Source organism: Maylandia zebra, linkage group LG1 (genome assembly GCF_041146795.1).
Source record: "Maylandia zebra isolate NMK-2024a linkage group LG1, Mzebra_GT3a, whole genome shotgun sequence".
Classification (NCBI taxonomy): Eukaryota; Metazoa; Chordata; class Actinopteri; order Cichliformes; family Cichlidae; genus Maylandia; species Maylandia zebra.
The window spans coordinates 26428599-26453696 of NC_135167.1; the positions used below are offsets into that span (position 1 = coordinate 26428599).

Below are 25098 nucleotides of genomic sequence, written 5' to 3' on the forward strand. Positions count from 1 at the left end.
ACACACAAAATAATCAGCACAGCCGTATTTGTCACATAAACCCAACAAAACACAAAAGAATTAAAATGTCCTGTTGAAATTCATTCAGTGAAAACTGATTGATTTGATGTAAAATGAAGCCTGTGCAGTCTTTATGCATCTACGTGGGAGCACCATATTTGCATGTGTTTGCTTGCTCGTTGGCCTGGCAGCAGCTTCTCAGAAAGTAGGACTGAGAGTCTGTTACAGCAGTCCCAGTGTGTAGCCTCCCTTGGCACACAAACACAAATTTGCTGAGGGACGACTGCTGTGGCAGAAAGCTTCTCTGCAGACAAAACCTCTTAATATTCCTTCCAAGTCCATTAAGGCCTCAAGAGATTGGCCGGGATTGATTGTTTGTACTTGATATTACCAGGGGCTTCAAGGCCAGATCCTCGTCGAAAATTAGAGATGGCATTTTGTAAAGCCTAAGGAATTGAAAAACTAAATACAAACCTGTGCGTTGCTATTATCCTCACAATGAGCAGTGATGGAGGAAGCCTTCATCTAATTAGCAAATGCTTGTTGCCATCTCTTTTTAGCTGTAGGGTTCATTGACAATTGGAATGTTTTTCCAAGTCAGTGACTTTCAAGTTTTTTGTATGTTTTCGGGCAAGAAAGAGTTTTTCCAGTCAATTATTCAATTATAGAGCAGTGACCTCTCCTCACCCCCTCCTCAAGCACATACACAGACACACAAGAAGAAGAAAGAAAGGATTCCTTCTTGCGAAGCCCAGTGCAGACTGTCAGGTGCAGAGTAAAAAGTTGTCAGATCAAATCTTGCTTTACGGATTTCCTTAAAAAATAACAGGCTAAAGCTTTCAGGTATTGATTCATAATGATACAAAAAGCCTTATATTCTGAGAGGATAGTATAATAAAGCTAGCCTGTTTTACTTGCTTTATTCAACACAAAGGGGCGTTATAGATAAAATATAATGGAACTTTAAGTAACCCGAAAATCCTTTGTGGTGATCTCTTACAAACTGGGTATTCTTAAATGGAATAACAATTATTTGAAATCACTGAAATCTTCACTCTTCAATGAAGAACTTACATTTACAAAAAAGGAAGAAAAATGAGCTGCCTTTACTTAGACAGACACGTACATATCAGAAATAAAAGCATTCCAAACATGCTGAAGTTTAGTAGTTATAACATTTACCTCAGTGTACAAGTGTATTAGCATTAGGTAAAACAAAACAGATATCAAAACTGAAGCTGACTGCAGTTTTACAAGTATTTAGTCATAAACCAAAGTAGGCTATTGGACAAAAATTGAATTTTTAATGTGAAAAGGGAATCACTGAAGTGATTACAATTTATCCTGAGGGGCACATGAATGTCTATCTAATTTCTTATGACAATATATCTAAAGCATCATTTCTTTATTGATGCACTTTCAAAGGGAGCTGTCCTGCACCTGCAGGTGGACCGGCTACCAAAACACTGCTTGGACCGCAAAACACACAGAGGGAGTGTGACTAAGACCATTACTTCCCGTTTTTACACAGCAAGTAGTTGTTTACTGATCTAATAATGTTCATACTCTTACTTATAAAAACATCATGGAACAACCAGCATCCAAGGGATTCATGCTTTGGAGAGCACTGGTCAATTTTGCCAGTATTACAGGAGCTGACTGATAGGATGAGGTAGCCAAGTTAAACCTGTAAGATACATTAATAATGGAATATGAGTGTGTGTGTGTGTGTGTGTGTGTACGTGTGCACACTCATGCAAAAAGTGTTAAGTGACAAACTGACCCTTCATTGCACCAAACAAGTCATTTAGTCTCTCACTGAGCCATCAACACTCTAAATTGCGTGTCCACAGTGTATCCAATAAAAAGGGAGCAGTTTTGGCAAAATGCTGAATTCACAGTTCTTTATTTAAGGACGTGTGTATCTCCACTTGAGATGTGGATAGTTATATGAATGCAATATTAGGAAGAGAATTTTTGTTCTATAAAGGTAAAGTTGCTTAAAATCTAAAATTATTAAAAACATCTTAGCTCAACCTTTACAAATCAATAACGCACATCTTTGACGGCAAACTGTGTGTTCCTAATCACAAAATAAACACAAGATCAAAGCACGTCCTCTTTTAAGATATGAATCAGTCCAATCTGCCAAGTGTGCTGCATAAAACCCCCCTCTGTCCTGCTCTGGTTATGAATATCATCCAAGAGGCTGGGCTATTAATAAGTGGACACACACATGCACACACTTCCTACAGGGAAGATATGGACCAGAACAAGGGAGTCACTAATCTCAATGGGTGAACAGCTTAGAGCAGTGTTGAATAAGTGTTGAGGGAATACAGTCCCATCATCACCACAACAAAATACACACTTCCACTCAGACACACATGTATTCGATTCATGTGGGATTTCATGTGATATATGGCCTGGGGCAACCAAAGTCCCGAGTCTGTGGTGATGAAGGAACCTTATTGTTCCCAGCACAGAGACTGGGCTGGTTTCTGGGACACTGAAACGCCCTAGCAAGTATGTCGTGGGGTCATATGTCACATGACAAACAAAGCTAACGCTTCTGAAAGATTTAAGGGGGAAGGGGCAAATATAGTCAAACTAGGGCCTGTGATGTTCTCTCGGGTCATCTATAAGTCACTCAGACCATCTCCCATACAGTAAACTTTGCGAGACTGGATTTCAAATTTTGACCAATAAATGACCAACTAATTTTCATCCATGATAGCCTAATAAATCAGATGGCCATGAGACCATTCCAGCAACAGAGAGACTATAATGAAATGCTCTGTGTTACCGTAGTTTCTTGCAATGATGCCAAGTGGGATACAAACTCTGTGAGCAGGCACTGAGGCAGACAAATCAGCAGAGTGGAAGTTTCACTTCCTTTGCATCTGAACTTCCATTATATCCTTTTTATATATGTTACAGTAAAAGTTTCAGGCCACAAAAGAGCACCCTCTTCTATTTTTTGCATGGCAAATGTTCCCCTCAATTCTCTGCTACTGGAACTCTGCCGTCTGAATGTCACAGCTGAAAGCAGCCATAAAACTCATACATTAAAAAAAGTTTCTTGGAAAAGCAGTTGTGGCAGGAAATAGAAAATAAATCTGGGTGCATATATCCATTATCAGGGCACGTTATCGTCAGAAGGGAGTCTGTGGAGAGAGAGGAAACCGGGCCTCTATGTGTGCCGTAAGATAGTGGAAACCAATTTTCACCTCCTCCCTCCTCATCCCCAGCACACTACTTGATTCAGCCTTCGCTAACTCTGCGCAACCAGGACTAAATCATTTCATCTAAATAAGCTAGCCAAATGTTTTACACCTCTGCATATTACTGAGAGAAGATAAGGTGCTGGTTCACCATTCTGTGCAAAGCATCTCTTCCTTTCCTTCCCCCATTTTTTTTTTTAGGTCTGTTCCATGGGCCTAACAAAGATGAGCAGGACTGCAAACTTCTGTGCATATGAGGGCTGCAGAGATAGAAAAGTGCAAAAATACAGAGGTGAGAGTATTTTAAAACCTTGCCATTTCTTATACCCTCGACGATAAAACAACAGACAAGCCATTTTTTATGTTTGTGTTAAATATTCCCATGTGCGCCACCTCTATGACAGCTTATTCTCAGGCAGATTTATCACAACCTTTATCTGCTCAACTCAACAGACAAAGGCAAGGCGCATGGCTTACACTGCGGCGTGCTGATGCCTGAGGCACGAGACAAAGCATACGATCAATACAAATCTTCAGTCTATACGTCGGACAGGGCCGAGTTGACACACATCCTTCTAGCAGCCATACATCACAACTTCTTATTTAATTAGCTCCCTGAAGAGCTTTATATGTCTGCTAATTCAGTCATTGTACTCTCTGCCAGAAAAGAAATAATAAGCCATCCACGCTAAGTGTTGTTGCTTTTTGTTGTTGTGATGAAGGGAATCTATTAATGATACAGTACAGATTTAAGGAAATATATAATTAGTCTTAACACCATTTAATCAATGGCCTTCATCTGTTTCACCATGGGAAATAATGTGGGCTTAATTCTATGATCTGCAGCAGTTCAATCACAAGATCAAACCTCTTCCAAACCTAATACCAATGTAGCTGCTGCTCCTCTCTCAAGCGATACCTTCTGGAGTCACTGTGTCAACGTTAAATGTTTTCCCAACAGAATCTGCACAGATGTGGTATTATTTTGAAGTCTAGGAACAAATCTGCAAAGCGCCAAAGGGTCAAAAGTTTAATTTACTACTTAAGAGTATTTTTGGTAGAAAGCTGTTTATGCTCATAAAGGCAGCAAAAATGTTGCAGGTTGCAGCATCGCTTCTATTTTCATGTTGTTCATTACTGTGCTCTTAAATGGAAATCCTTCAGAATCCCTATAAAATGATATTCATGCATTTTAAGTCTGAGGTGTTTGCCGTAAGAATCCATGTGGAATCAACTAACCAAGTTGTAAGAAGACTACAGCTAAATATCGTGTTTATGTGCTTAAAAGACCCAGGAGTGGCGGTTAAATTTCAATCCAGGGTCAAAATGTCATAGAGAAGAGAAGCATAAAGATCAATTCACCACTCTTTCCCTCGGTGCGAAGTTTTATCTTTTTAAATACAGGGTAGATTCACCGAGCAAATATCTCTTTCCAGAATTATCCTGCTTCACACTCACATGGGTTTACACATCTACACTTGAAAGTTGCAGTTTTTATCTACTAAGTAACCCCACTGGAACAAAAGCGCCTTGCTTACAGGCATATAAGCGGCTGTTTTTTGTTTTATTTTATTATTTCTAATATATCTTGCCAGGCCAAAGCTGACCCTACAACCTTCCGGTCCAGAGGTCACCTCAGGAACCCTTGGGCCACTTTTATTTTTATTTTACTCAGCTGTTTGGTTGGTCTTGTTGTTTGCTGTCTTTGGAAATAAAAGTAAACAGAAAAATCACACTTGGCTCAGGCCCTAAGTAATGTGGCCACTGCGAAGCGAGACCTTCTTCCAAGATAGAGACACATTATGCTAGATGGGGTTTTCCCCGCCTGCAACTTCAGTGCACAACACACTGCTGTCCTGATGGATTCTGTGTTACTATTGTAACAGTAAAAATGAACAGTTTTCTCTTTCTCTAGAGTTAAAATACATTCGGGAATTAAAATGTAAGAAATGCAGTAAACATTCGTAATGTTTCCCTACATGGGAAATTACAAAAAACTATAAACTGGTTATAGATCAATAACCCACTGTGGGGAAATGTTTGTGTAACTAGACTAAAGGGGAATATGACAGCATGTGCATCAGCATGTGCAGAAATAATAATAACAATAATGGCAGAAAAATAATTTCGAGTGTCTGACTGATGCTGATTTTAATTCAGTGGAATGACATCGGGCGCATGAATAATTTGGTGACGCTCCAAGCAAAAAGAATTTTCAAAAGACATCAGTCAATTCATGGAAAAATATGAGTGGAACATATGTGAGAATATTCAGTCAAGTCATGTTTGCTAAAAACTTAAAGCAGCTATTTGGCCCTTTTAATGTAAATTGCACTTTGCCCAAATATATCAACTGTTGCTTTGTTTATTACTTACTTAAACTTTTTGTTTCTTTTTGTCACCTAAATTTGTCAAAACACGAAAAAAAAAAAAGCCCAGCATCTATGAAATTTCTCCAGTCTATTAAGCTTAATCTGTTAATCTCCATAATAAGACATCTGCTTGTGAATATGTAGAATCTGTAGGCAAGAGGGAGAAATCTTTGGTACTGGAAGCTTTTTGACATTCACTTGTAGTCTCAGTGCTATTGACCAATCAGGATTGAGCAGGGTTTTCTTGCATGCTGGTTAGCGGCCCATTTGGGAAGCAAAAGAGAGATTGCATTTTCCGAAAGCAATCTCAAAACAGTCGGCTATCATCTGACATTGATTTAGCTTTTTATTACCTTTTTAAAATTATCTGCATTTCTAAACAATTACCTGCAAACGTGTCAGCCCTGATATTGGCTGGCTACACTGGAAGCTCTGAAAAATTGGTTGTTGCCCCCAGAGTGCAAGTCAGCCTCCTAGCTAATGTGAACCAAATTTGATAAAAATATTGATTTCAACATTATGTAGGGGCAATTATCAGTTTAATAACAAAGGTAAAGCTGAAGTCAGTTTTGAAATTAACCTTTTTCACTTCAGTCCCTTGTGTTCACAGACCACTTCAAAAACACATCCTCATATTTATAAAAATGCAATCCACAGTGTATGAAGACAGCCTTTTATGACGGAGAAGAGCTTGATGCTGCAATGCAGCAAAGAGAAAGGAAACCCCCGAAAGAGACTTTGGAGCCTTCATCTTTTTTTTTTCTTTTTGCACATTAGAGTTCTTTTGAATTTCTGATCAGAGTTCAGCGTTTTTCATGTGTGTCGTTACAACATATAGTTGTAGCACGCATAATCTTCCCCAAATTGGGCTGTATAATAGGTAGCCTCTCAAGTGAACAGCAGCGTGGAACGCACACAAGTGCATTCACTCTACTGTTGTGATCAGATTTAATCAGAAAACACTCTCTAGGGGGATTTTTTCCCCCTGCATAATGAGTTTGATTCTAATGTAAACCTTGATAATACTTTACATTTATCATTCAGAACTTGTCCTTCTAACCAGGTGGATTGCTGCTGAAAATGTGAAGACTTCTTCGACTACCGGAAGCGAGTCATATGTTCGAACACCTATGGGTCATGAGACGATCATGTTTATTAGCATCCATGTTAATGCATAGTGACTATGCATAATGAAACAAGTGCTGCTTTGAGGACACGGCTGGTAGAAGACCAGGAACAGAATTAATCTGATTTCTGCCCAAACAAGGTTAAAAAGGCATGTGACATCATCCACATGTGGATAATTGTTCAAGTGGATGTTCAGCTCTGTCGTGCGCAGTTTCATGATGAACTGTGTAACAGAACAGTCTGAATGCTGGAGCTTTATAAATTTGCTGCACAGACTGTCTACGCCTGATTGTGGTAGACACACGGTTCTTTCTGCGAAGCATCCACGCACAGCTTAATGCATCTGGTTGCTGAAGTGGTTCAGCTTCAATATGTGAGACAAGACTTTTGTATTGCGCAGTCTGTTATTTTCCTCCACTTTGGCAAAGCTTACATTACATCTTGCGCCTGGGATATTAATTGAAGACGTGGTTTGTGGAGAACATTCAGTCTTTCACTAACCAGTATATGCACATAGAGGTGGTACATGAGATCATGTGAGGCATTAAATTTGGCCTGTAGGAGCAAAAGAAAGTCTCATCAAATTCAGTGGTTGGAGAGCAGTTTTTTTCTAGCTCTATGCAATGTGTTCCCTCAATTGTCCACAAATGATACTAAATTTAGGACATGATTTACAAGACTGAGAAACACTGAAAATATATTTCTCATAAAATGTTTGGAAGTGCAAGATTAGGATTGCCTACCTAACCTGATCACCACCCCAACTTTTTTTTTCATAGACCAGCACTATGATTATCCTTTAGGTCAGAAGTCAGGTTTCAAATTCTACTCAGTAAGTGCAGACAGCTTTTTTGAAAGTGACCATATATATGAGGTCAAACTTTAAAGCCTATATTTATTTATTTATCCTTTCTTCCCCCCCTCCTCATCTTCACTCAAATGCAGACTAAGCTCTGCCTTTGGCTTTCAGACTCAGTGGACAGATTAAGCTGAGTTAGCCCTACTTTCCATGGATGTGTTGTCGTAGCAATTTGAAATCCACCCTCCACCCCCTACCCCATCACCCTTTCTCCAAAAACCAGTTAAGAGGTGACACATCTACACTGCTTTAACTGGAAAACAGCTGAAGATTAAAAAAAAAAATGGAAGCATCAGTACAAAAATGCCAATAGCTGCAAAAAATATATCTTTTTTTCATAAATATTTCATAGATATATAGACATATTCACAATATATACATTTTCACGGCGTTAGGGTTTATTAGGATGCAGCTGGCAGTGATGATGATGATGATGATGAAGATGGTATAGGTTAGGAACTCCCAGCTGCTAATGGTTAGTATGTTTCCCGTTCACATGTATATGTGATAATACAAAAATCTGATGTGAAAGAGTGAAGAGGCAACACAATCTGAGTGTTTTAGAACTCAATTTTAAAATACTACCATAAAGAAAATTCACTTGCGCATTTTTTCTCTGTGCAGCCTTACAGTCAGACAATTCATGAAAGGCTTCATGTTCTTTGAAGTCATATTAGACTATTATCCACATTTAGCTTACAGCCATGTCAGATTTGTACAAATATATGCACACCGTATGTTTTAAAATTGGTTTTAAAGTCCTGCTGTAGAAGGATGTGAGCAACTGCAAAGAAACTCACTGTAACGGTTCCTCGGGTCCATATTGGTTGTGGGGCGTCACACTTATAAAACTGAAGCTGTAGAAGGTAGTCAGATGGATGCATAGCTGGAAGTTTTATGAAAATTTTAGGATCAATTTTTCATAAAGGAAAAGCTTTTCTCTCATGTCCTTTATTTATTTATTTTTAAAAAAGATTTGATCTCTTCATGGCCAGTAGAGACAGGAGGAAACATACAAGACTTGGAAAAAACTCTGAGCCCATTTTCTGGTGCTATCCAAACAAGCACTACAGTATGTGTAAAAATCCGTCACCGTCACATGTTTAGAGCAGCTGCTAACTTGATCTCATTAACATTCATGTATTTAGGTCAGCTGGAAGGAAAATTAAAGACAGCATTTGCACGTGTGACTGTTTAAGACTGAGGAACAGTGAAATCCCCCCAAATGACATACCTCTGTAAATTAACCTTGAATTAAATTTCCCTTCCACTCTAAGTGAATTATCGGGTTGGCTGTGTGTCAGTGACTTTGTATGCCTCTTTAAAAACACCAGATCAGTCAAAGCAGAAAATCTGTTTGCTTCTTAAAATACACGAGTTGGCAACGTAATGAGCCGAAGCACATGTATATGAGCAAACGCTGATTAGAATCGGTGCGCACATGGTAGCTTGACTGAAACATATCCCAGTTTATACATAATGTCCCATCACAACATCACAGAGGCAGAACAAACGGACAAATTCCAAACAAGAAAGATATGATCTCTTTGAAACATTTATTATGAAATTGTAAAGGTAGAATACCACTGTTCAAATAAAGGCTTTATAAACAGAGTGGGATTTGCAGTGTACTGGAGATTTGGAAGAGTTTATTTCAGATGTAATTAATGTATAGCCAGCAATGAAAAAAAAGGAAAAGGAGAAGGCAGCGGAAATAAATAATACAAAACTAAAATAAAACAAGTCCATTATTGTTTAACACAGCACATTAGGCAAGATTACCAGGAGTTCAATTTACATGAAACATCTCATATATACAAGATTTACATCGATGAGGGTTACAGAGTCTTTGTGAGCTATGAGGCCCAGTGGCAAAGCAGTCAATGGCAGTCACATTTCAAGTCAAGTGAGGCTCTTAGCTTGAGGGGGGTTTTGGCTGGCAATGCCATTATCACAACTATTAGTCTAGACACTGGCACACGCTAGTGACAGAGCAGCGGCCTGTGTGTTATTTGACGCAACACCCCAATGACAAGGACACATCTCCCTCTGGGTTTGTCATGTCAGAATAGACAGCGCCGCTTTGCCCATCTTTTACCCGCACACCCTTTTTCTCTGATGATAAACGGAGAGAGGATGGTAACAGGGAAAAAAAGAGTGAAAGTTGGGCTATGTGTTGAACACAAAGCACCCTCATCTGTCACAAATGATCAGAACACAAAGGTGAACACACCTTTGGTGATTTAACATCGTATGTAACGGCGCTGACCCCAGTAAAACACGGGTGAGAGGTTAGGGCTGGAGACGGGGAAGATAAGGAGTGGGTGGAGGAGCCAAGTGAGGAGTGGAAAGGAGAGATGGGTTGTTGTTGGTGGGGAGGAAGGGGGGATTGGGGGCATTCAAACAATGACGTAGCATCATAACTCCATCTTTTTTTTATATAATATATATAGAGATAGATAGATTTATAGACAAGCAAGCAGTCAAGAAACATTTTCTTCCACCCTCTACTCTTATTTTTAAGGAAAATTCAAGAGAATTTCAGATGAGGTGTTGATACCTTAAGTGTTTTAAGCTGCAGTTTGTCTTTTCACGTCATGCAGTGTTGGGGAAAAAAAGAAAAGGAAAAAAAACACGAAGCTAGTATGTCAACTTGATTGATTGCCTTAGAAAAATGGGAAATGCGTTTTGTGGATTAGTGAAAACATGGAGATGAATTAAGTAATGACAGTCCTACAAAAGCCGCTATGACTTTTGTGCATTAATTTCACAAAGCAAAGCCCCTGAAGACTGATCATCAATCAATGCGCTTCGAGAATTTGCAGAAATGGATGATAAATTTAAGATGAATGGGTTGCCAGCCAAAAGTGATGGACAAACAACAAAGCAGCTGTGAAAAAAATCAAATAAAATCACATATGAACACACTTGCAAGAGACCTTTTGATAAGAGACAATATTTGTCATTATCAAAACGGTGTCGTATATTTTGGACAGAATGAAACAGCGCAATGATGAGAAGGTTTCTGTAGATGAGGGAAAAATTCATGAAATGTTCACAAAAAACAAACAAACAAAGGAACAACAACAACAACAAACATGTAATTCCTGGTAATTTGCCATCATCTGTGTTTGGCAATTATGTCCCTGGCAGTTACAAAGAAAAAAGAAAAAACAGGCCCATAAATTAATAAATATATAAATCTATTAGAAATCAGTAGCACTTCATTTTTCTGAAACAGGGGAAAATAAAAACATATAAATGAACTCCATAGTTCAGCCAGTGTATCAACAGGGAGCTTTGATTTATTTTGTTGTTTTGTGCAGACAAAACTGGATCCCCCTTGGGGCAATAATCTACTCTGATAGTACTCACACCCACTACCATAGTATAGCTCGCAATCCATTTCATTTCCTCTTACCCACCTAGAATATAAAGGACATGACAAGTTTTTTAAAGACGCAGATACAATGTTCTCTGTGGTGAAGGGCTTTGCAAATCCTCCACTGATAATTTAAAACTTTGATAGAAACTTCACTCGCACACTTCCTGTCTTACTTTCTCCAGACAGCTACATTTGTTTTGAGGATCTGCTACATTTTACTCAATAAGAAGATGCAGCGCTAAAGATCTGTCTTCTTGGATTTACCTGCTGTTTTCTTAATTATTCAGCAGATGTTGGCAACAGACCTAACTTCACAGAGCTTGCTCACAGATTTGGTTAATTAATATCTTTACTTAGTGACCCAATTTAACCTTTTGTACATGTTGGTGTCCTTTTTCCGTTCTTCCTCTTATTACAAAAAATGCTAAGGCTGTTGGAACGCCATTAGTTAAATGTATGAAGGACATGCTCAGTGTAAGAGATCACAAACACGGTATCCTGATTAAGTGACAGGATAGCTTGGGAGAAACGATGTATGATCACAGTCGGCAGCAATCACTGGCCTCTCTCCATCTTCCTCTTTCATACTGCCAAACTCTGTGTCAGCACAACCCATAAGATATTGCAACAGACTTTTCCCCTCAGGTGCAACATTGTCATAGTTCATTAATCTTCTCAAACTTCTCCTGCTGCCATCAGCCCCCGTACATACTACTAATCCCCTTATTAATGTGGCAAATGAACCTGCACAAGAAGGACGACTCCCTCAAGGCTCCATAATTACAATGGTCTGTACAAACTCCTGTTTGCATAGAATGTCCATTCATTACATTCATTATATTACTGACAACTCCAGGAATCTTCTCGCTGAGGATTCCCCCCTTTTTTTTCCACAAGTCTTCTAATATCCTGCGCTTTAAACTGAATACTCCAGTTACTGTGATATTTAAAACCCTGCTTGTTGTTTATGAGATAATGTACCATACGCCTATTTTCACTGTAGTGCTCAACACAGAGAAGGAAATGATCCATGAGTCAGATGTAGACAGAAATACTGAATCAAATTTTAAATACCTCCAGTATTATTTGGAATAATTAACCCATATTCACATGTTGCCATTTGCTCTATATGTGCGGAAACTAAACTGAGACTGCTCAGATAGAAAGCTGTTACATGTCCCCCAGCCTGAGGCAGATTTGGGGTGAAGAAAAGCACATCACAGCAACAGGAGATGGGTTAATTGTCAATGCACGCTTCCTTTCCGTGTTTGCATGTGCATGAAAAAAACCCAACAACAACCTAGAAGCCTACAGCCTACATGTTACAGATTAGGTGTTCAGACCACAAGGTTGCACAACTGAAAAATGTCATACAGGGCCCATAACTGTGGATTCTCACATACGTAATGTTGCTTCCGCAAAGTGACGGAAGAGAGAACACATCTTGTGTGAACTTGTCAATATGTGGTAGCAAACGTAATAATTAACATCCCTTTATTCGCGTTTACTACAAGATTTGTTCAAGTTTAATTCTGAAGACTAGATATATGGAAAATGTAGATTGCAATCAGTCAGCAATGATGTTGCATTCGCTGTCTCTGAGACTACTTTCAAACCCTGCTCCCCTCAGCAAAACCATGTTAACGTATTCTTAACACGAGCCTTGGGATCTGATGCACAGTACATAGTTAATGCATAGCCACTGGGCTCATGTTGTGGTAGTGAGCCACATCTATGTCTATGACTACTGACAGGATGAGAATAAGAATGATGATGATTATTATCCTCCGTTTCTTAGATGCTTGTGTTGCCTAGTGAAACTAGGACAGTGTTTTCATGCTTTTTTCCCTCTGTGTTGTTTACACTAATGTAGGTCCCTAGAGGGTAAAAAAATAAGTGAGAAAAATGAAAGGAAAGGCAAAGATTCCCCTATTGCTATAAGCTATAAGGATCTGTATAAAACTGATTGCACTAGGCATTAGTGCGTAATAACGCTACTGCAGATAAGCTATTTCTTTTACTTATACGCTCTATATCACCTAAAAAGAAGACAGCACTGACGTCTTCGTGCTTTGCTGTTGTTCGCAGTGTCTTATTCTCTGTCTAATCGTTTGTCAATTTCCTTTCAGTTTCCTTATTTTTTTGACTGGTGCTGATGTTGCATAGAAGTGACTCTTGAAAACTGGAAGAAAATGGCTTTTCAATTTCTTGAGAGAAGGTCAATCTTAAAAGCGATCCACCCACAGCTTCGCTTGTGTCTTCCTCTTGAACTTCCTATTTTACTGTTTCGTGTTAACTTCAGGCACCAGTTGTTTATTGGTGTTGGTTTGTTAGTCATAGGGCAGCAAACTAAGTGCTAAATTTGATCTTCCTACCGTATACCTTTTTGGATCCTTTAACTATGGCAGCAGTTTAACACCTTTAGCTTTAATTTCAATATATTACATCAAATCACATTTTCCAACCAAAAACTAACCAGTAATAACTTTAAATGAAATTGGCTCATTTTTGTTATCTGTATATATAAGAAATCTTTTAATAATGTAGCTCTTATCTTCTTCTAAAGCGCTTCTACTCTGCAGAGAATGATATGATAATCCAGTGATATTACCTTTTGGATATACTGTCTGTTTAAAGATTCAGTCAAAGGTAATTGGTATTTTCTTGATCTTCTTTTTTTTTAAACTACAGCACAAATCCAAAAGGCATAGAATTTAGTGGATGGGCATCTCCGCATGAATGATCATGAAATGGAGATGACATGTGCATGTCAATACAAATGGCTGCATTGTACAAAACAATCAAAACAATGGATGGAACAGTGGCATTGATAACATACCCTGGTTTATCCAGAAAGACATGTCAGTGCAGTCGGGGCAGTCTAATCATTTAACCACAATCAATAACTGCCAATCTGAGCTGGAGTCTTTGTCTGTGAGATGTTTTTTGGAGTAATTATGACTAAGAACCAACCGCATGCTGTAAGGGCCTTCTTTACAAATTTGAAAGATTGATATCAGCCATTAATGGAAAGACGGATAATCACTATTTAATGGAGATAAAGTGCTTTGTTGTATGGAGTCGCAATGTAACCATGCATACTGGTAAAAAAAGGAACTCATACTTCTTTTCTGTGCATATCTGTATGATAATGTTGTTTTAATATGTAAGCAAATGCATCTTTAGAGTTTTTAAAGATATGATTCTCTTATTCCCTTTCATAAAAATAAAAGACAATGGACTTATTTCAACTAATTTATATCAGTAAGTAATAGCAGAACAGTAGTAGAATTAGACTGGGGCACAACTTACACAAGTTCAGAGAAAAACACGAAACTGTACAGAACATTTTAGACATAAGTCTGTGCCCAAAAGCGTCTGTAACAGTGCATCATTTATAATATCGGTGGCACAATATAGAATACACTGGCTCTGTTTGTGTGCTTCTTTGAATCATTTGTCAGAATTATTGATCCCAATAAATCTTGTGTGGAATTGTAGGATGACTGAGCAAATCAATGAAGTTGTGCTTACAGTATAGTGTCATATCTCATGTGTCCTCCTCTAGGGTTGAATAGTGGCCCCCACCTCACCCCACCCGCTGCCACCGCCAGCATCACCCATTTCATCGCCTCGTCTCATCTCTCTCTCACACATCACCAACCCCCCCCCCCCCCCCCCCCCCCCCCCCACACACACACACACACACACACACAAACACACACTAACGGCGCCTGGCAAATGATGGCACACTGAATGCCTCTTTTGACTGCTACCTCTCACACAGAAACACATTAAATGCAACCCCAGATGCAGTGACCCGGAGGTATGCATCGACAGGAGTCGCACAGTGTCACCCCTGTAATTCCACTCGCTCGTCCGGATAGATCTTATCACTCACATCTCTAACTGCCATTATCAATCTTTCCTGTGCAGCCTCTGCATCATTAGGCGAGAGTATTTCACTAAGAACACTAACATAGGTTTCACTCCTTTCTTCTCCTCCCTTGCATTTATAAGTCCACTGCAGGTTGGCGTAGTGCCAAGCTCTGCCATGCAGCGCAACACTGCCACCTAAAGGTTCAGTACCACCGTCAAGCCTGACCCGTCGACAACAGCCTCTGTCTCTGCCTTCCCTTCTCCTTCTGCGCTCTTTCTTCACTCTTTTCTGCAGTTCCCAATATTTGTCCACGTGTGTTCCATTAGATTAAAACTGTGTGTTGTGTAGTGGTGCTTTATTAGCAAAAAAATTAATAGGGCTTTGATAAAAAGCAGCATGGATTACGTTGAAATTTGAGGCTCATTATTGGCTAATCCTTTTTGAATTGGATGTGTATCAAGTTCCAGACAAGCTTCACTCAGTTCGCTAGTGTGCTTTGAGAGGAGGCATTTAATTCAAGCTCAGATGATGTGGCAAAGCCTACAGTGACATTCACAATACCATTGCAGCAGTCTAATTATTGAATGTTGTTATTGCTGCAGGTGTTGAAAAGGTTACAAAGTCTTTCATGATATTACAATGCACACCAAAAAAATAATAATAATAAAGAAACAAACAAACAAAAAAACATGAATACACTCAAGAGTTTTATGAAGAGAGAGAGAGAGAGAGAGAGAGAGAAAGAGAGAGGTGAAAAGTCAACTACTTTTTGGAGGATGTGTGCAGCATTTGTCTATGATGAAAAGCAGCAATCTGAGTAGATAGGCAAGAAAAAAATGTTTCTTTTACAAAGATCATTGGGTTACAGTTAATGTTATGTTGGTACATGTTTGCCAGTGATCTAACCTGGGTACTGAAGAGACAAAATAAGGCAAAGCAGTCACTCGTCCACTTGCATTTTGGTAAATATGAATTAAATATATATTAAATACAAAACATGGGTTTGCAAGTGTTACCCCCAAATTATGCATTGTGTGATTGCTGAGTCCATAATCAACTCCATTAATCAGCTGTTGTTCAAGTTACTTTTTCTCTCTTTTCTTTTTATGTTTAGGTTGGAAAATCTGCTGAAGCAGTGTGTCTCCTGAACAGTTTTCTGTTGCTTCACAGTACCTTAGAGTCAGTCCCTAATCTAGACTGGCACTTTAGCACTGTGGAACAGGGCAGTTATACGCAGTACTTATAGACCAGTAAAAGTGCTCTTTTACCTGCTGTCTGGTGTGCATGGGCCCCTTCGTCTTGAACCCTCCTTGGGAGCTGCACTCTGAGGCACTGAAGTGGTCGGAGCTCGTGGAAGATCTCTTGGAAAGGGTGTCACAGCCCCCCACAAATGTGTTATCCAATGGGAGCTCTTGTATCACGTGATGCTTCTTCACTGAGACCGGTGTGTCAGCCTTGAGATGAAAGGCCGACTGCGGTGAGGCGGACTTGTAGTGCCGGGCCAGGTCTGGGCTGCTAGGTTTGAAGGTTGTGGTCGGCGTGGCATTCCAATCGAAGCGTCCAATCCCTTGCTCTTCCAGCTCGGTGGGCAGACTGATGGTTCCGTTGATTGGCTCATGGGCAGGATCGTCAGGTTTGTTCCCCTCTATGGTGACAAAGTTGAGCAAGGAGTTTTTGGGGGACTTCCTTTTCTTGCGCTTTTTCTTCTTGTTCTGTTTGTTTTCTGTGTTGGGTGACATCCACTCTGCCCCCTGCTTTTTTCTCTGTGCGGCTTTGAATCTAGAAGCATGGCGGCAGCGCAGCAACACAGTCACAAAGATGACAATAATCACCACCAAGGCGCCGGTAACAAAGGCTATCATTATGGTTAAATAGTCACCACTCTGATAGGTTTCACTGCTTTCACCAATGTTTCGGTCAATTGGGGTCTCCATGGTGCGTCGAATGAGATCATTGATGAGTGTTGAGTTGCCCACAGTGTCATTAACATACAAAAACACCAGCACAAGAGTATGGAGAGATTTGGGATAACCCAGGTCACTGATATTGACCACTAATCTGTGCAAGCCTATGTCGGTTAGTGCTGGCTTTTCCTCCAAAGTAATATTCCCTGTGACTGGGTCAATTCGAAACAGACCTTTGTTATTCCCACTCACAATTGTGTATTTGAGTTCCGCATTCATCCCTGTATCACCGTCTACAGCAAACACCTCTGCTACCACAGATCCTGGGATAGAGGAGAGAGGCACGAGCTTGAAAGACGTGTTGGAGGGTGGGTAGATAACGATGGGTGTGTTGTCGTTCACATCAATGACATTGATGGTCACCTTGGCAGCTGAGGAGCAAGGAGGCCTGCCACTGTCCACAGCCCTTACATCAAAAGTGTAGGAACTCTGCTGCTCTCTGTCGAAGGATACATTAGACTTTATCACCCCAGAGTAAGGATCTAGTATAAAGTTCTCATTGTCATTCAGAATAGAAAGAGAAACAGCAGCATTTTCTCCGGCGTCTGAATCTGTCACAGTTATCACCCCCACAGTACTGTACTTAGGAAGATTCTCTGACACAAAGAACTGGAAGTGGTTATGTGTGAACTTGGGGTTGTTATCATTTTCATCCAGCACGGTTACAATAACGGCTGCCTGCGTTTGTAGAGGGGGCGTCCCGTTATCTCTTGCTGTTACAGTGAAGAGGAACCTATCCTGATCCTCCCGGTCAAAAACCCTGGATGCAGTCAGAACACCTGTTTTACGGTCAAGATCAAAAAATGATGCATTTGGTCCCAGCTGGTAAACAATTTCTGCATTTTTCCCACTGTCCTCATCTGTGGCGCTAAGAGTCGTGAGGAACAAGTCACGTTTGTTGTTTTCCATAACAGCCAGCTCAATAACTGGCTGAGTAAAAATAGGCGGGTTGTCATTCTCATCCTCCAGCCTCACTCTCACCAAGGCAGTCTGATTCAAGCTCGGCTTTCCAGAGTCAGACGCTACAATTTTAAAGTTATATTCCTTTGTCCCTTCGTAGTCAAGCAGTGCGGACGTCTCTAACAGATACTGGTTGTCATACACAGCTTTTAGATGGAAGGGCACATCCTTCTCTATGAAACAAATGACCTTGCCGTTAATGTCAGTGTCTTTGTCTGACACTGTGATGAGTGCTATCTTTGTATTGATGGGATCCTTCTCTGAGAGGAAAACAGTGCCATTAATGGGACTGATTATGTATCTCAGGTCTATATTAGGTGGATTGTCATTAACATCAGTCACATTTATGGTAACAGTAGCTCTGGCTGGACTTGAGCTGCCATCACTAGCTAAAACAGAGAGCTTATGGATAGCAGTTTCTTCCCTGTCCAAAGGTCTCTGCACTGTAATTAGGCCAGATGTTGCATTCAGTGCAAACAGTCTTTTTGTAGCAGGAGACACCTGAGTCCCAAATACATAATGTATCTCTGCATTTGCCCCTATGTCTGCATCTGTAGCTTGGAGCTGCACTACAGATGTGCCAATAATGGAGTTCTCCGGTATATGAACCTCTATCTGACTCTCTTTAAACACCGGTTTGTTGTCATTGACATCTGTCACAGTAACCTGGAGAATGGCAGTGCTGGATTTCTGTGGACTGCCACCATCCTCTACTTTAATCTTCATCACATACGTGTCCTTCTGCTCTCTGTCCAGATTCTGCTGCACAATAAGCTGGGGCCACTTTTCCCCCTCAGGCGTTTCTACTATGTCTAAGCCGAAGGCACTTTGCCCATTGATCAGCTCGTATTTGTGGACACTGTTGGGGCCAGTGTCTGGGTCAGTGGCAGAAGGAATAGCAAAGCGGCTGTTAATGAGCGTGTTCTCTGGGATAGAGATGTTGATCACAGGGGACGGGAACATGGGGGCATTATCGTTTGTGTCTTTAACGATTATTTTGATCTTAATCAGCCTGAAATAATCATTAGGCAGGATGACCACTTCAATTTCAAAGGAGCACTCGCTGTCCTCAAATGAGGGACCGGGGCATAACTTCTCTCTGTCAATTCGGTTTGATGTTGTGAATATTTCTCCAGTGCTGCTCAGAACACGGACCAGTGGGTTATCTCCTGCTTTGGAGACGAGCCGGTACACAAGATTAGCACTCGTTCCGGTGGCAGCATTTGTATGGGAAATGTTTAGGTCCTTTGGTATGTTCCCAATGAGGACATTTTCTTGCAACTCCTCCCTGATGGGGTAGATTAGCTCTTGGGCTATTGAAGGATCTAGCCATATGCAGGCAAGCAGTGCACCCAACAGGTAATAGTCTTTTAGATCCATAACAGTGTTAATATGCTTCCAGCCTTCAAAACTCAAAGGTTTCTTTCTATGCAGTGTTGTTACAGACAGTGACTCCTGGCAGGAATCTTCCACGAATAAACCTATGAATACAGGACAGAGATTCCCTTCAGTGAAGTAACTTTATTATGCACAGTAAATAAATTTAATTAACAATCATCCAATCCCTCTCCTCACAGTCAGCTGATTCATGCACTATATTTTTTTCCCCTCTTCTTTAGGATTTACCCTTAAATCTGAACATAGCCACAAATCATGACTTCATTCAAACAGTAAAATGAAAATCCCAAAATAAACTGCATTAACCTTTTAAGCAGCCATTAATGTCTGTTACTCTCTTTCTACATCCTCTACGTTTTACGGTCACTATGAATTTTCAGTGCCTCGAACACCCCCACGGCAACAAAACTTCACAACACATTACACAGTCTTATTAATTTTTCCACTTAAACTGTCAAAATTAAAGAGCTTAGGCTGTGAGTGGGCTGCTTAACGAGTGAATAAGCATAAATGAAGCCAACAAAGTAAGCTCAGTGAGATTTTGAATTCTTAGTGGGCAAAAGAGACCCATGCTTGTATTACATACCCAAATCGGTTGCAGCACAGAAGAAAAACTGGAGTGTGTCAGCTCATAGTCTTCTCATCCACAGTAGTACAGTAGTTCATTCAGGTAAAGATATCCTCCTCTGTCGATCTGCTTTTGGCTCCAGGTAAATAATAATAACAACAATCACCCAGCAGCACTGGGTTAATCAGACACGAGTACAGGTTTTAAATAAAAGCAGCCGGTCGCAGAAACTGGGGTAAATTAGAAGCTGCATATGTCGCAGTTCCTTTCCCCCCCATTTAACTTCAGGAATTGACTGGATCTAATTGTGCGACCTGCGGTGATTGCGGTGATCAGCGTCGCTCTCCAGCAGACACAGCAAGGTGGTCAGTGGTTTGCGGTGTCTTCAATTAAACGGGTCCCAAAATCAATGCTCATCTCCTGTGCATGTCCAGAGAGAACCGGCGTCTTTCCCCCTTTCTTTCTTTCCTTTTCTCCCCGGCTACCTGTGAAGGTTAAGGCGCAGACGAGGTGAACCCAAAAAGAGACACGCGTGTCCCATTATGTTTCAAGTTCACGGAGCTCCATCAATAATCAGACTCAAGGTTAAAAAGAAAGAAAAAAAGATCACGAGGACATTTATGAAAAAGACAAAAAAAAAAGCCAACAACAAAAAAGGTGTAAAAGCTCAGAGTCGATCCCACTTAGAAACACCAGCCTTACGGCTGCTCAGTGTGACACGGATGCGCAGCGTGTGTGTGGCGTTTATCCTTGCACTCTCACTCCCAGAGCAGAATATCTTGCACTAACTCTGTGTAAACCCATAGGAGGGGTTGGCGATGCACACCACACCGACTAACCACCCCGCACCCCCACCCGGCCGACCCTCGTCATTGGACACCGCCCCTCGCTTTCAATTGCGTTGGCAACCCGAGCGAGGACGGGATTGGCCCGATGTCACGTCACTTAAAGCGAACCGGAGGGCTGTCCGCGGTGAGATTCTCCGCGAAGATGCTGCAGGCTGAAGAGACGCTTAACCAAAAACCCCGTGGCTGGGCTGGAGGAGGAGGATGACGACGATGATGATGATGAAGCTGCTGCTGATGATAGTGTAAAAAAAGACACTGGGAGAAAAGAATAAAGAGATAGTGGATGTCCTCTAGCTTTTATAGTGTGTGTGTGATTATATAAAAGCAGATAACACTCATTGGCTCTAAAGGGACGCATCAAAAGCATACGCCAACCTGTTAGGCTGTTGTCAGGTAGGCTACAATAGCCTAATTGGGGTGGACATAAAAGCCACTAGACTGAAGCACATTAGAAAGATGCGCTATGGCGGTTTCCCGTGCATATTGACTTGCCAAGAATAAACACTGGCATATACAATACAAGCCTTGTGTGAGAGTCAGTTATAATTGCACTCTAAACAGAGAATCCGTTGTCTAAGCATGTTTGCGCCGGGTGCATATTCACGCTCCGTCCACCGCACTTAGCACCCTGCAGCCAGTCGTCAGCATTTGTTTATGAGAAATAACCTTGACAGTTATCCTAGTCATCAAGGCTACAAAGCCGCGTGTGGCCGGAGTTCTTGGTTTAACGGGTGAATTGCACTTCTTATTTTAAGTTTACTGCCTCTTGCTGTGGTGCTCCGAGGAGTCTGTGGCGTGACTTTGGAATAAACGCAGATGACCTTACGTGACAAGTTTCAAAGCAACAAGAGACTGAACTGTTCCGAGTCGCCCCGAATGTTATAAGGTAAGTAGAAAATAGCAATTTCATAAAATGCAAATCAGACTGAGCCATACAGATCCAGACATCATTTATTACCTGCTTCCATCCAATCATTACTTAATTTCAATGCAGGAGATAACCCTCAATTTAAGCCTGGGCTCAGTGCTGTTGCTGTTGCTGAGAAATGGCAAGCTGTTGAGCTCAGTGCCTGTCGTGGTGAACACTGCCATCTTGAGGTGGACTTTCACAAACGCCTCAGCTATGATTTGAGCTTCAAGTCTTAAAACATGATCAGCCACGCAACCCTGGGTCAACTTAGCGTGACAACTAAGACAACATAGTGCATCATCGGCAGCTCAGAGGAAGAAGAAACAATGCGTGAATGGGAAATCAAGCAAAATGAGAATATGCCCCAGTTTGGGCAAGTGGTGATGAAAGTGATGCAAAGGACATTAGACCGGCACAGTTGAGGTGAGAACTAGGCTGCCAATGTCTCTTGAGAGGCTGGCTTATTGCCTGGTCAGCAGTCCATTAGCACAACCAACCTGGTGGCCTGACCTTTCTGCCTCTGGATGCAGCCGTCACTGTCCTTAGCTGGAAGGGAGCAGCTAAAGGAGTGATCTGTCACTTCAGCTTAAAGCTTGACACCCTGATGTAGAAAGAAAAGTGACAACATAACTGTCTGTAGTGGTGAAACACTTTCTTGCTCTGCTGGCCAACTGCAGTCATTAGGAACTCATCACCTGCCTTTAGTTGCTCTCTGGGAACCTGTGTGGTATGTGTGTCCTGGATTTTTTTCTTCTTTATCTGGAAAATGAGAAATATGCTTCGATTTGGTAGAAATTTCCACCTTTGTCAAGTCTCTAAGGTATCTGTGTGGGTGATGCAAGTGAATGAGCAGTAATTAGGAGTATTGGACAAAAAGTAAACCAGAAAGCGAAAAATACCCATATTGTGAAGCAACTGTTAAAACATTGGTATTGATTACCAACCCTATCAGAACTCCACACAAGAAATGTGGACATTTCGTTCCATGGCTTAGTAAAACTTTTTTATCCTCACAGATGTGTTAAATGTCACACGATGGTGATATAAACACTAGACAAGGACAAAGTTAGTAGCTGTATGGCTGATAATTCCAATTCTACCAGAGCTCTAGAGTCTCTTATCATCTTATTAAGCCTGTTTTAAATCAGCTAAAGCTTATGTTTCTGCCAGTCAAGTCACTGACAAGTGATGAATAATGTAGTTTGTTAATATGTAATGTAGGTCTTACCTCCTACAAACTCACGTCGAAGAGAGAGCCTAAGGGAAGTGTCCAAACCTTAGGCCCTATGATTCCCCATATACCAGGTGAAGTCAGTCAGATTATTCACCTTATTGACTTGTTCTTACTCTTGAATTGGCTTCATGAATAATACAAGGAACAAGTATGTGTATTTTTCGTGTGTGTCAAAACACAAGATCAAACAAGTAATATCTATCTATCTATTTAAACTTAAAGGAGGTCTGAGTATAGCTGGAGGTGGATGGTAATAAACACAACTTCTGTGTTGATAGAAGTACACAGCAAATCCAGCATGTCCAAATTAACACTGTCAGATTTGATTTCAACACTATTAAAGTGTCTATATGGGTCCACACCAGAGAGTGTTAATTTAACTCTTTTTGGAGAGTTGGTACGTTAACTCTGATTTAGTGTTAAACACCAAATCTGTCTGGAGTTGATAATTTAACACTTGGTGTTAAGAGTTTATATATTAACTCTCAAAGAGTATTTTAGTTTAACTACGTAAGAGTTATCTTCTAATTCATTCTAAAAAGTGGGAATTTTACTGTTCTGAACTTCTAGAAATTTCTTTTGGAAATAAACATTTGCTAAAAAGATGCAATGGTTTTTGAAAAACATTTATTCTGAACTGTGCACCACAATTTCAAAACATTTTCTGAAAGATGTAACAGTATACATGTTCTCACTTTCATTAGAATTTTGTTTATCAAAAGGTCTGACATGGTAAATGCAAATAACAGCATTCTCATCACTTATTTCTTCAATACAATATGCATGTCCTTCATTCATCCCTTTGTGGAACTTCAACGCACTTCTGCTCTCCCCCATATTCCATCTTCACAAGCATATCCTGTGCGGAGATTGAATAAAAATTAGTTGACACTAATTAATGGCACAAATAATCCAGTAAACAATTGCAGCACAGTAAAAAAAAAAAGGAATCCTCTTTGAGCCATTACTTGTGTAAAGTATTTTCCCAAAAGACAAGGACACAGGCAACAGGTAATACTGAACTAAATGTAAAACCTCAACCTTTTTCATTTTTACCTAAACCGTGTGCACAAAACTCTGGAGGGATCTATGCTAACGTAGAATCCAGTCAGGACGTCTGCTACTGCTGTTTGCTCGTTTTTTTGTTTTTTTTTATGGGCGATCGTTTTCAGGCTTCAAGTAGCACCATTATACCAACATTTCACATTCTAGACATTGTTTTAGGTGTATTTGACCAAAAGTTTGACTGAAAATTCACATGCAAGCTTTTTTTCAAGGCTGTGGTATTTGCCGGCAAACAATACCTTTCAGCTAGCTAAAACAGAATATTATGCTATCACCGAGCAACATGGCTAATGCCTTTCACACAGCTTTGTCTCAACTCCAAAGAGCCACAGAAGTAAAAGCTCATAATAATAATTGAAACAATCTTTGAAAAAATGACTTACCAAGCATGGCAAACAACTCAAATATGTAGAGCAAAATGTTCTGAAACGGCTTCACTTCAGCTTCGATTGGAGCCGTGCTGAGGGCGGAGTCTGTGAATTTACTCTGTTGGTGTCATAGCCCCTCTAGGAGTTCAGAGTTAAGAGGTCAAGAGTTAATGTTTCCATTGTAACACCTCCAGATTTGACATAGAAACACTCATTTTTAACACTCGATTTTAACTACTATCATTTTACACCTCAGAGTTACATTAAAAAAATGTGACTCTGCTTAGAGTAAAATTAACTCTACTTTTGCAAGGAGACTATTAACACCAAAAAATTTAACACTTTTGAATTTGCTGTGTAAGGAGCAGCAAACATGGCTGAGGGCTGTAATCAGCAGGGTTAAGCAGCAGTTTTTCTGTAATTACATCTTAATTATTTAATATGAAACTTCTTCCTTTTATTTAAAGAAATGCGGAGGAGAAACAATTTGGGAAATTTAAACTTTAAAAGCACTATTGGGGTAAACATAATTTGGGTAATTTTCTGTTATGGCCCTCACTAGTACAAGTGAGAAAATCTATGCTGGTTGGTGAGAAGCAGTATTAATAAGAGGCCAGCTCAGAGTGTGAAAGCTCTTTGACAGTCAGTGATGTCTTTTCCAGCACACTGTGAACAGGGTACACAGTGTAAGCGTCTATATTATTTGGAAAAACATGCTTTCCCCATACTCTAATGACTGCTGAAAATTTTCACTACTTTCCATCGCAGTTCACGTAATCAGCTGACTCAGGCAAAACATTAGTGAGGCTATTATCACACAAGCTGAATCCTTCTGTTTGAGGCGCTCTACCACCTGCCAGCTAAACAAATGTGCGCAGAAACTGACTTGTGCAATAATCAAGTCTATAGAGGGTATTTACTCAGTGCCGGAACTG

At 40.4% G+C, this 25098-nt stretch overlaps 1 protein-coding gene across 4 annotated transcripts in view; it reads right to left on the bottom strand.

Moving 5' to 3' along the window:
• The window catches only part of pcdh9 (protocadherin 9), a 206001-nt gene extending 185344 nt beyond the window's left edge, over positions 1-20657 (bottom strand). Inside the window, exons 1-2 of one of the 4 annotated variants that reach the window (XM_024802611.2) lie at positions 19757-20657; positions 16117-19253 (exon numbers count right to left, since the gene is read on the bottom strand). In XM_024802611.2, coding sequence (XP_024658379.1) covers positions 16117-19152 — 3036 coding nt within the window. In that variant the 5' untranslated portion in view covers positions 19153-19253; positions 19757-20657. The remainder of the gene's footprint in view (positions 1-16116; positions 19254-19756) is intronic. The other 3 variants (XM_004543363.3, XM_004543365.3, XM_076883887.1) reach the window with 3 other exon arrangements.
• Between the last annotated feature and the right edge of the window lie 4441 nt (positions 20658-25098).